At 54.0% G+C, this 12,998-nt stretch overlaps 1 protein-coding gene across 4 annotated transcripts in view; it reads right to left on the bottom strand.

Annotated features, from left to right (window-relative positions):
• Bcl2l11 (BCL2 like 11) overlaps window positions 1–12,998 on the bottom strand; it is a 49,691-nt gene that overhangs the window by 24,025 nt on the left and 12,668 nt on the right. For all 4 annotated transcript variants that reach the window (XM_048352338.1, XM_048352337.1, XM_048352339.1 and 1 more), the window contains one exon: window positions 3,763–3,872. In XM_048352338.1, the coding sequence (XP_048208295.1) occupies window positions 3,763–3,872 (110 nt within the window). The remainder of the gene's footprint in view (window positions 1–3,762; window positions 3,873–12,998) is intronic.

The raw sequence follows: 12,998 nt of genomic DNA, 5'->3' as shown, positions 1-12,998 counted from the left end.
AGGACTGACTGGGAAACACGTTCCAGTTACGACTCGACGTGGCAGAAAACAATGCGGTAATGACAAAAGCACCCCGGCCGCGGCCACCCAGACTTGAATATTCTCCTCGGATCTTTACCATCAGGAGGGCCCGGGACTTGTCTCCCCCAAACCCCCATAATCCCCCGTGGCGCAAGTTTTCCTGAGCGAGCCCACTCGGTCCTTCGCAAGTGACAGAAAGCTCTAGCTCAGAAAGTGAGCACGCCCGGGCCACGGCGCCCCTGTCCCAGCACCCACCCAGGACCTCTCCTGCAACAGAATGGCTGCTGTATGGAGTCCCGGCTCACCATTCCATGGGTTAGAACTAATCTGAATCTCCTATTTGGTGGTGGTGGGGTTCTTTCTCCAGAAGGGGAGGGGCATAGAGACATCCAAGTCCTGAGAGCGTGGGGAGAATGCGAATGTGCGGGTCTAAGCACGCGGGGCGCCGGTGCCCTCTGCCCCATCGCCTCCGCTTGGGTTTGCAGGCGCTGCAGTCGATTCATGTCCGCACATGCCCCACGCAGAACAGGAAGCAGACGGCGCCAATTAAGAACCCCCCCCCCCCCGTTCCCTGAGCCCCGACGACCAGAGGGTTTCCACTCACACACTGTCCCATTTCCAGAGGCCCTCCTAGCTCCCTGGGTGCCGCTGTACCCCCAAGGATGACTTGAAGGAGGCCCGGGGAGGCCGAGCACGGTGGCCAGTGGCAGCCTCGGCGCTCAGGACGGGAGGGGCAGTGCCGGCTGCAGAACTGGTCCGGCGAGTCTAAGAACAAGTCTCTCCCCCTTCTGAACGCCAGCAGCCCCAGCCCACGGCAGAGATGCCCACTCAGGCGGACGCACCTCTGGAACCAGAGGGCCGCGAGCCGCCCTCGCCGCCACCCTCCCCCACCCCCCTCCCCCACCCTCGGAGGAAAGAGGCGCAGTGGGAACCGACGGCGGGGCCTGGGCCGTGGCATCAGGCGCGGCCGCGGACACGGGAAGAAAGGCTGCTGACAGCGAGCCGCACAGCCTGTGCATGGACACGGGAGAGGGTGAAGGAAGGGGTGCCGTTCCCCAAGAAGAAGCGGCTTCCTCGCCTGACTTAGGAAGCTGTAACCCCTCTGTGCCCCACCTGTAGAGTGACAGCTGGAAAATGGAACTTGAATCCCGTACGTGAACGCGAGCAGTCTGCCTTCTCCACCAAGGCTCCTTCGAGGTTCTCTCTCCCCGTCTCCCCGCTCTTCACCTCACCTCGGGGTGCCCTCCCGGGTCTCCCACAGACGGCAAAGTGCAAAAGCGGACGTGGGGAGCCGGCATGGGTGGAACTCACTCAACCGCTATCTTTTTTTTGGACGGGGAGGGGGTTCTAGTGTTTTCCACCTGGGCCCCAGCTCCACGGGCTATCTGTAACACCTCGCGTATCTACTGGCCTGTGTTTTAGGAAACGTAGTCCTGGTCTAACCGCCCCCCCCCCCATCTCCTCCTTTCCTCAGTACTGCAGCCTAATAAAAGGCCACGGAGCTTTCACAGTGAGCACATACATTTTAACCCAGGGTTGATTTCTAAAATAGGATAATAAGATGCGCGATGATAAAGTCCTGCGACAGGGCTTCGGAATCTGATCGAAACGGTGGGGGAAGTAAAGGTCGCCCGTCACTGGAAACACAGACGGGACCCTCTCCATGCACACGCGAGGTGTGGGCGTGACCCGCGGGGTCTCGCGGGGGAGGGGAGGGGTGCTGTGTCTCACCCGCGGAGCGCAGACCGTTCACCCGCCCGAGAGCATGCAGGGCCGGCGGGGACACCCGAGCGGCACCCCGAAACCCTGCAGGGGGCCCTCGGCCTGCACCTCACCACAGACCCTCAAGCCCCCTCTGCGCAGGCCCTCAGAAAGCCACTTGTTCACACCCGGTGAAGTACAACGCGGGCAACCTCCGCGACCACGCCCGGCGAGGGCTCTCCACGCCCGTGGGCCCCACCGGCCACGCCCGGCGCCCAGCATCTCCACACCCACTGTCCCGCCAGGGTCGCCCGGGCTGGGCGAGGCCCCCAGACCCGCGGCCGCTCACGCCTCAGCGTGGGGAGCGGCCTCTGATGAGAGCCTCGCACAGGCACCGGAATCCCCCGAGAGCGAGGTGGGCAAAGGGGGGCGGGGGGACCTGACTGGCGAGTCGGAAACTTAACCCACCTCCAAAAGAGTCGCCCTTGCAGATCCAGGCCGAGAAGGGAGAACTGTGCCGCGCGCAGGGACCCCGTCGGGCGGGCGGGGGGTGCCGGGCTGTCGGAGCTGGACGGTGCGGTAGGACACCCCTCAAAGGCACGATGCCTCCAGCAGAGTATTGTTCAGGGAGAAACAACAACAACAACAACAGGAACCAACCAGGAGGACAGGTACTGGCGGCTCATGCCTGCTCATCTTAGCTACTCAGGAGGCAGAGATTGGGGAGATTGCGGTTCAAGGCCAGCCCATGCAAAACATGTGAAAGAGTCTATCTCAACCAATAAAGAGCTAGGTGCCATGGTTTATACCTGTCACCCTAGCTACAGAGGAGGCTGAGATAGAAGGATAGCAGTTCGAGGCTAGCTAGAGCTAAAAAATAATTCTCAAGATCCCATCTAAATAGAAACAGATGAGTTTGGTGCTGTGCACCTGCTACCCTAGTCACAGTGAGGAATGTAAATAGGAGAATCAGGAAAAAAAAAAAGAGAGAAATGATTCAAAGTGACTGCCCAAAGAGCAAATTCCTATGTCAAAAACAGGGAGAGTCAAACTGGCCAGAGGTAAGGCTCACGCAGCAGAATCCCTGACCCCAAGCACAGAGGCCCGAGTTCAAACCCAAGTACCATAAAAAAAAAACCCCAAATCAAACAGAAATAAGAGGAAAGCGATGAGATAAGAATGATGTGAACAGCTGTAACCCTTTTTTCACAAAGTAAGATGCAGTGTCTTCCTCTTGGATAAATCAGAAGGCGTCTCCATGGGAGGGGTTGGGTGTGACTACCCTCCGTGGCCATTTGGGAACAAGTCCCCCTGAGGCCCGTCCCTCCTCCCACAGGCCGGTCTCTCCCAGACCCCGACCCTCACACACACCGACACCTCTACTCAGTCGCGGGGATTCTACCAGGCAAAAGAAGCAAAGGTTTGGCGATTTTTTTTCTGTTTTCCCTTGAATATACAGCTTCCTCAGAAGATATAAAGCTCCACGTATCGTTAAACGTGAAGAATGTACCTCAAAGTCCACGAGGCTGTGTTCTTCCCCTTGACTACTGATCGGTCAACTGCACATGCTGGTAAACAAAGGCAGGGGCTCCCCTCCCTCCCTGCGGTGGCCGGGGCCCCTTGGTCTCGAGAGTTCAGATCTGGGTTGGCACGGGTCCCCAGGGGCTGCGCGATGAAGCACATTTTTAAACGTCTGTCACTTTCACCCACGCGGGCTACGGGAAGCACCGAAACGATGCGCACCGCATTTAGGTGGGAAGATTTCAAGGTCCTACAAGTCATCTTTCCCCCTCTAGCGCTGACGTTTTAAGGCCTGTGATCGCAGAACGCTCGGTGTGGCCTCCTACTGTACTTTATTGAAAGGCCATCACTTCCATCCAGCCATAAACAAATGGAAAACAGGAAGGGAGGAACAATGGCGGTCACGGAGGTCGCGCGGAGGCAGTACCTTCGCTTCCACGTGGCGCGCGGCTGCCTTTCTTTTTCTTTCCTATGCTGAGGAGGAGAAGAGGAGGGGGGCAGGTGGGGGGGCATCCTTACCCTCCTTGGGTAATAGGCATTAAACTCGTCTCCAATGCGCCGTAACTCCTGGGCAATCCATATCTCTGGGCGCAAATCTGCGGGCTCTTCCTGAGACTGCCTCATGGAAGCTGCGTCAGAACAAACAGAACAGAGGTCACGCTGTGTCGGCCAGCGAGGCGCGAGCCCACCTCCCCACGCGCAACCACGGGCCCGGGGCCGCCCCGCAGTTCTGGCCCAAGCGTAGGCCCTGGAAGAACAGAATCCTCCTTCAGAACTGCTGGTCCAAACGCAAGCGCTAAGAACACCTGGGCCATTCATACATTCATTCTCAGAGGACTCAAACCAACAAAAAGATTCAACCAATACCACACCAAAGAGATCAGCTTGCCTGCGGACTCGGGGTAGGCGTGGGTCACGACCTAGATCACTGGTCTAGCACGCATGAGGTCTTGTGTTCAATCCCCAATATTGGGGGGGGGGGGAAGACTAACAGGTTACAGCAGAAGAACTTAGCCAGTTTATTCTTTTGATAAGGTAAACATTTCCACAAGTCTCACAATCAATATGAGATGAAATATTTGTCCTTTATGAAGCATAATCCAACCCAGGGAAACCCGAGAAGGCCGGAAGACTCGTTTCCATGGAAGCAGGTTCAGAGGCGGCCAGTCTCCCCAACGTGCCACCCAGGGCCAAAGAAAGCATAATTGCATGTTTTGTCTCAATATTAATGCAGCCAATAAAGACAGATAGGTCCAAGTCTGCAAACACCACAAGGAGAGAGGAAAACATTTGGGGTCTAAAAGCAAAGGCATTTTTGAAAGGAGGGAGCCGCGGGCGGGCCCTTTCATTAAGCTGTCACTGACACACACCCGGTACATTCATCCCTTTGCTAATGAAACCATTAAAAGCCAGGAGACAGCCAAATAGGAAGGAGAACAAATTGTGAGTCATCAAAAAAATCCCATCAGGCGTGAGGAAGGTAATAGTCTCACACTACAAAGAAAAGCATCAGGCGCAGAGGGGCAGGGGTCAGTAATGTGTACAGGAAGAGAGATAAGAACCTGGGATTCCAACTGCTGCTCACATCACCCTCGAGTTGCTACTGTGGAGTGAACGCACGGGACTCACAACGAAACGCCCGCGCTGCATTTTATTCTCAGCACAGTAGGTAAGAACCTACGGTGCTCTCGACTTCACAATACTGACTCCATCTCTGTGGTCTGCGGCTGAAGTTCCCCAAGACTCATGTTGACTCTAATGGCTCTCTGAATGCACATCCAGAGCCGAAAGGAGTTTTCGTTAATTCTTCTCAGACCCCTCATCCCTTCTCTCTCCTGACCAAATGGATTTCAACAGCGATAGCCCCACTCAAGAATTAGAGCTTGGCTGGGCATGGGGGTGCGTATCTGTAAACCCCGGCTCTGGGTCTCAAGTTCAAGGCCAGTTTGAGCTACATAGCAAGACTACCACATTTCAACTCCCCACACCCAGCGAAAAACAAAAACACCCTGCAACTGAGGGTTTTAAGAAAGTCCTCGGGGCTGGGGATATAGCCTAGTGGCAAGAGTGCCTGCCTCGGATACACGAGGCCCTAGGTTCGATTCCCCAGCACCACATATACAGAAAACGGCCAGAAGCGGTGCTGTGGCTCAAGTGGCAGAGTGCTAGCCTTGAGTCCAAGGCCCAGGACTGGCCAAAAAAAAAAGAAAGTCCTCAATGTGTGCGCGCACACACACACAACCATTACCTGAACCCTGTAAATAAGCCAGCGGGAAAGCTGCTCAAGGAGGCCCAGATAGAGGATAGAAGTCAGAAGGCCCCCAATGCACATCCAATCACAAACAACTACTTGGACTGTACCTTTGTTACACAAGTATTTCTGAGGTCACCATGCAAAAGCGTATTTTAAAATTGCATTTTAAACAACTGACCGAAAGCAAGGCCTTGGGATAGGCCCAATGCCAGGACACCATGTCAAAGCCTCTGTCTCTGGCCTTCGAGCCCTTAAAGGGTTAACTACCTCTCAGAGGTGTCACAGCTTCCAGTCTTTGTCTTTTCTTTCTTCGTTTTTTTGTCTTGGGCCTTTTTGCTCCAGGTCAGCACTCTACCACTTCTGGTTCTCCCGTGGTGAAGTAGAGATAAGACTCTTCCCCCAGGGGCTGGCTTTGAAACTCAATCCTCCAGAGCAGCTGAGATGACAGGCAGCCAACCAGCGCCTGGCTTTTCTTTTTTTAATCAAGTACTCTTTCTAACTTGAAGTATTAAAGGGCTGGGATGGGGCTCAGAGGCAAAGGGCTTGCCTAGCAAGCTTGACACTGGATTTGATGATCCCAACACCCAAAAAGAAAAGCCAAAAGAAAAGGCAAGAGGCAGTTAACTGGAAACTTCAAAGGCTAAGGGAAGGAAGGTGCCTTCTACAGATGGGAGGTTTGCATGCAAAGTAGGTAAAAACCTAGGCTCCTCTAACTTCCCAACAACACTGACTATAGCTTCCTGTTTGTATTCTGTACAAGGTCCACACAATCAATGCTGACCCGTCGCTCTATGGATGAAGACAGAGAAGGTAATGCCATCCACGTGAGCTGCGAGAGGCCATCCGCTCCCCTCCCCCGGCCACGGAGAGCGGGCTGCCTTCCAGCCAGTCCGGAATGAAGGCGGCGCCCATTTTTAAAACGAAGTCCCTGACATACACACAGCATGCTTTATAAACTCGGAGTGGTAAAAGTTACCATCCAAAGTTTAATACATTGAGATACTCAAAGTATGGCTTATGGGCGTGTAACACCAACTCCTCCAGTGAAGTCCTGCCGAGTTCTCTTCTGCTCAATACCCTCCCTTACAAGTGTGCTTTAGAAGGCCGTGTGCGGCTCACACACACACACACACACACACACACACACACACGGGCTGGCAACTTAAAGCATCAGGAGAAGAGCCAGTATGTATCCGAAACTGCTTATCAAAATTAGCACTTAGCAAACTCATCAACGCAGCCAGCAGCTGGGAGGAACGGAGGATCTTGGTAGCCACTTGTTCATCTAGGAGATAAGCGCCCTGTTATTTGTTGGGGAAGGAGATAAGTGGACGGTCTGTTTCTTCTACAAAAGAACAGCTCAGTAGTTAACTGTTACTTCAAAGATGTGGGTTGCTGTAAACAGATCCCCAGCCTGGCGTGAGGCTCCGGGTGGGGGGACCAGAGGCCCAGGAGGAGGCCACGCCCCCAGCAACTCCCGCGCACAAACCAGACCTGGAGGGAAAGGAAAACAGAACCGCCACCCAGAAAACCCTCCTTTCCACATGGTGGGCATCGTTTCCATTAGCATCATTTTACGTGGTCGCGGGGACATAGCTATTGAGCTATTGGGATCCTCTGCTAGGACCACCCTAGACACACACCAGTTATTACAAATGAGGGAAGCCATGCAGCCTATGGTTCTTTAGGTCTGACTTACTTCACTTAAGATGATTTTTTTTCTAAGTCATTCCATTTCCTTATGAATGAGGCGATGTCTTTTTTTCTGGTAGAAGCACAGAATTCCTGTGTGTGTGTGTGTGTGTGTGTGTGTGTGTCATTTTCTTTTCCTTTTTTTTCAGTGTACGTTTGTAGTTATTTCTTTTGTCTTTAATTTTTTGTTTTGTTTTAATTTTCTCCTCTAGTTTATTCTCCATGGTCATTGCTTCTGGTTTTGTTACTCTTTGTCTTGTATATAAGTTTACCTGACTTGAGGAAGGGAAGGAGACTCATAATAACCGCGGGACAAAGGGTGAACCAATGCAACAGTGATACTCACTAGACACTATGTTGAAAATGAACTTCACAACTTGGGGGGGAAGGAAGTGGAGGGGGGAAGCAGAGGAAAAAAAGGAGGGAGAGGGTAACACTGCTCAAAAAGAAATGCACTCATTACCTTACTTATGTAACTGTAACCCCTCTGTACATCACCTTTGCAATTAAAAGCAAAACAAAAAAACCCAGACCTGGAGCAATAGGCACAAAGTGCCAGAAACCCCCGAGATGGTCTGGGCACCGATTTGTGTCTTTCAAGAGCTCTGGACTATCATTAACTGGAGACGATGGCTTAGACCATGCGATTAGCTCACTATAGCTCTAGATTAGTAAGCAAGCTACCCAACTGTATTTAGATATCATTGTCCAAAGCTGTTACAGAACAGTAGTGTACAATATAAACGTTTTGCAGCAAAGGCTAATGTCATGCCTTAGCAATAATAATATAGCACTGTATAATAATATAGCACTTATTACCATTTGTTTTCTCAAAGACCCTTTCTGTTTCCTGTTTGTGGTATCAGGGATCAAAGGGTCTTGCAAATTCTCAGCAAGCGCCCCCTTCCACTGAGGCCTGGCTGCTCACAAGCTTTCTCTCTGTTCTTTCTCTTTTTCTCTTTGGTGGCGCTACTGGGGATTGAACTCAGGGTCTCTAGTGCTCTGCCGCCCGGGGCCATGCCCCCAGACCATCTGCTTTTACTCTGCTGTACACATAGATAGGAGCTGGCCCTACCTCCTACTTCCACTTTTCTGTGTAGTCGGAATTACAGACCCAAATTTAGTTTGTTTTCTGAGAAGCAAACTATTCCTCGAAGGCAGGCACTGGTGGCTCACGCCTATAATCCTAGCTGCTGAGGAGGCTGAGATCTGAGGATCTCGACTTGAATCTTCTCCCGAATAAACTACCCCGAAAGGCTGGAAGTGGAGCTTTGACACAAGCGGTAGAGCACTAGCCTTGAGCAAAAATAGTTCCGTGATAGCGCAGAGGCCCTGAATTCAAGCTTCTGGATTGGCACGTGTGCGTGTGCGCGCACGCATGCATCCAATAAAGTATTCTTTGAATGTGTGAGCCCAAAATTAATGACATTGTCCATCCTGCCAAAAGACACCGCTAATGTGTTATTACAAGGCGGAAAATGGTCATCAAGTAGCATTCTACGATACAAACTCTACTTTGGAGTATCTTAAAAGGAGGGTAGTGTTAACCTATTTAATACAGAACAATAATAAACAAAAAATTCTAAGACTACTTCTCAAGAGGAAGCTCTTGGAGAGGCAAGGAGGCGTCCTCTGAGAGTCATCTCTAGTGCAATGTTAGTGACGGTCACAACTGCCCTCATGCCACAAAACAGACCGGAGCACAAGAACGGGATGTAGTTGACCAACGCTAGCCTGCCAGGGCGCTGCCCGTCAGAGCCAGAACCACGGGTTTTACTCTTGTCATCTCCCGGCCCCGTTCTGTCCCGTGGCGGCAGAGCCCAGAGCACCCCCAATGGCAGGGACCTGCACCGGCGCCCCCCGGAACAGCATGCCGGACACACCCAGCTGCCCCACCCCCTCCTGTTCTGTGAGGACACTCGCCCAACCACTTCCACTCTTCACGAGGGCAGCCTCTCCAGGCACCCACAGTAGTCGCTTCCGGTCGTTAAGAAGGTGAAGCATCAGCCGAGCCCACGGGCTCAAGCCTGTCATCCCAGCGACTCGAGAGACGGTTATCAGGCCAGCCAGTGATCACAGCCCTCACGACTCCACCTCAACCAAGAGCTGGGCCGAGTGATATCGATTTGTCATCTCTGGTGACACAAGGAAGTGCAAGTGGGAGGCTTGCAGCCCCGGCGCTACCTCAAAAATAACCAAAGCTAAACGTGTTACAAGTGTTGCTCACGAGGTAGAACACTTGCTTAGCTAGCAAGGACCCCCCTCCCCCGCCCCCAATCCACCCAAAAGAAGTTAAAGCTGGTGGCTCACGCTTGCAATCCTAACTACCAGGGAGGCTGCGATCTGAGGATTAAGGTTCAAAGTCAACCTAGACAGACAATTAATCATCAAAAAGCTAGAGCTGGAGGCCTGGCTCAGGGAAGTGGTAACAGTACCAGACTTGCGTGAAAAAGCCAAGCAAGAACACAAGGCTCAGAAATTGTGCACACACACACACGCGCGCGCACACACACATGCACACACGTACCCACACAAAGGATCAACCACAAGTATTTAACTCTGCTGTTGACAGTATGCCAAACAACCATGCACGCTGACACCTCTCAATGGGCTGGCTCTTGTTACACCAAGGGGGAAGATCGCACGCACTTTTAACTTAGAAAGCAAGCACGTGGGGAAAGAATCTCCAAAGGGGAAATTCGGAGGGGGTGTGTGTACTTTTACCCCCGAGCGTGGTTTCCAAATTTAAGGAAGCACTAAACTCCGTGAACCCGGCACTAAAATTTTGAGAAGAACGAAACACAACACCCCCCCAGCCCAGACGGATTACAAGCGTCGTAACGTACAGCTCCTGCCAGCCGTGTCCCGCGGGGAAACGCCAGCCGCCCGTGCCCGTGCCCAGCGGCGGTACTCGGAACAAGGGCCACTCAGCGAGACGCCCACCGTACAACGAGGCCGACAGGCAGTGAGGGAGGAATGCCCGGGGCCCTCGTGTTCCCGTGGGCGCTGAGCCTTGACCTCAGGACGGGGGCTCAGTCCTCCAGCCTTTTCCGCTCAACGCTGGCATTCTACCACATGAGCCACAGCCCCGTCGCTAGCGTTCGGGAGGTGAGACTTTCCTCGCTGAACTGGCCTCGAGCCTCCATCCTCGGACCTCAGCCTCCCAAGCGGCTAGGACGACAGGTGCGCAAACTACTGGTGCCCAGCCCAGCGGGACTCGAAGCTCTTGGAGACACGGTTTGGAACCCAATTTTTTGAACTAATGACAACTTATTGGTAAATTACCTATTGGTAATATGTCCCGTGGTAAAATACCGCGAGGCATAATCAGTGTGTCTTTCAACAAGGGTGGGAATTGGGGGAGGGGACCCCCTCACCCCCAAAGGACTTGAGTGATGGCCAGATGTACATGTGTTACTTTGGTTAACACACTGTCCTGGTTCTGCCACACAACTGTTCTCCAAATCACGAGGTAATCTGAAATCCTAAGAGCTCAGCAATCGGGAGATTCAAAACCACGTCGGGGGATGTCTTTCTGGAAAAATAGGAGACTGAGGAATCGATCCACGTTGAACTCAACGCCAGGCTGAGCTCCTGATGTCTCGACCGCCCGAGAGCAGACCGGAAGTAGCTGGGAGGCCGTTCCCTGCCGCACCTCACGGTGAGGCGGCCGCGCGAGGGCCCGCGGCTCGGAGAGGGGCCCCCAAAAGCACGGTGCCCAGGGTCAGGGTCCGAGCAGCTACCGGAAGCCCCAGCCGAGGACCGGAAACCACGTTCCAGCCTGAAGGAAAGCTTTCCCGTGCCGCGTGCGCGCCAGGGCTCGGCAACCCACAACTCCTTGAGCAAAGTCAAGATTGTACTTGGAAGCAATCGGCACGACACAGTCAACTGGGAACAGAGAAGGGGCTCGCGGATGCGCTCGGACTCCACGCAAGCGCTGAAGAGGCTGCTGCCCAAGGGAACGCCCCCTCCCCGGGGGCACGGGCCGTGTGTGTGTGTGTGTGTGTGTGTGTGTGTGTGTGTGTGTGTGTGTGTGTGTGCGCGTGTGTGCGGTGGGGGAAAAGGCCTTCTGTCAGAGACACCCGTCAGGCCTTTCCACGGGGGTCCCCAAGGAGATTCTGGTGCCACCAAGCCGCAAACGGCCCCGTCAGAGCCGCTTCCCGGTGCGCCCGAGCCGCCCGACAGCCGACCGGGAAAGGGCTGGACGGCCTCCCGCGCGGAGATGAGCCACGGCCTCCGCCAGCGGCCACCGGGAAGCTCGGCCGCGCGCGGGGGAAACGAGTGCGCCGGCTCGCGGACTCAGCCGGAGTCAGCTTAGGCTTGAATACTAAGAAGAAATCTCCCTCTACTTAGATTTACTCACAGCTCCCAAGAAGAAACCCCCGACGGTCGGCTACAGCGGCCTTCCATATCCCCACCCGAGTCATCAGGCTGCCAGGCTCTCTACCCTACTGGTGCAGGGCCACGGGGGGCCACGGGGGGCCACGCCACGCGCCGTGGGGGCGGTGCACAGCGCACACACCTGCTCAACACCTACAACTCAGAGGGTGCTCACAGACAGGAGCCGGGATCCACACACACGCGTGCACACACACACACCACAGAATCTCTAGGACGTGCACTCCTCCTTCTCTTCCCCTCTCCCCTACCCTATTTCTATTTGTTTCCTGGGCAATCCGTCCACTCCACGACGCCACTAGAAGCCAACGAAAGCTACCGTACACAAAAGCAGAGCGACAGAAGGTGGCGTGAGGACCCAACACTTCCACCACCTGCGCTTCTCTGCCGTGCGTGCATTGTGACGAGCCTGCCCTGCGGCGTGAGCTCGGGCAGGGCCTAGCACGCAGCTGCTAGGACGAGGCAGCGTCCATCCCCACGAGGCCCACGGGAGGAAGCCGGCGCTTCCCGCTTCCCGCTCCGTGCCCGCCCGCTGCCTTCCGTGGCCGCGAGCCGCCGGGTCAAAACAAGCGGCTTTCATCCACTTCCAGTCGGACTGTTCGCAAAGTGCCAGCCACCCGAGGCTGGGGAGCCGGACGGGCGTCTGGAACTGGTACTCGTGAGCCTCTTTTCCTCCGGCCATTACCTGCTCCGGGACGGCGGGCTCACCGTCCTGGCTTGGCGGCCCTGTCCCGGGTCAGGTCAGCTTCCTGACGGCACCGCCGTGAGCGCTGAACCTACGAGTACTGCAGAACTCTGGTCCTCAGTACTGCAGTCCTGCCCTCCGGTTTGTGGGCTGAGACAACCCATAATTCCTTTCAATTGTCACCTCTTTGTATCAATGAAGCTGCCACCTTACACCCCAAACCAGTTCCTTCCATGTTCCAGAACACAACCTATACATACCACCACACTGCACCCCCCCCCCCCCCCCGCACGGTTCTGCTCTTTGGTGCTGCTCTGCAGGTCTTGATTATTGTTCAGAGAATTAAGAGGATTTGACAGAAAAACAAACATAGCCTTCAAACTAAGTGTGGGCCAATGAAGATAAACCCTGAACTCGCCTTAGGGCAAAGACATGACCCTACGTGAGAAACAACCTGCTACCTGTACAGCTAACTCCACCGATACTATACAAAGAGCTTCTTCCCGGACACCACTTCAGAATTAATAGGCAATTCTAACATTCATTCACATAAGAAGTACAGTGCTTAAAAAACCGGAAGCGACTAGGGTTAACTACAATTTACTTCTAGCCCCAAATCAGATTTTTCAGGAGGGGGAAAGGTTTAAATTACAAAGAAATTCACACTCAGGTTCTCAGACATGACTGTTTTCGTCCCAAGGACAGAAGACCTAGCAGCGGCTCCAA

Source organism: Perognathus longimembris, chromosome 8, assembly GCF_023159225.1.
Source record: "Perognathus longimembris pacificus isolate PPM17 chromosome 8, ASM2315922v1, whole genome shotgun sequence".
Taxonomy (NCBI): domain Eukaryota; kingdom Metazoa; phylum Chordata; class Mammalia; order Rodentia; family Heteromyidae; genus Perognathus; species Perognathus longimembris.
Note: the sequence above shows the minus strand (reverse complement) of the source record. Positions and strands in the feature narration are given on the sequence as shown.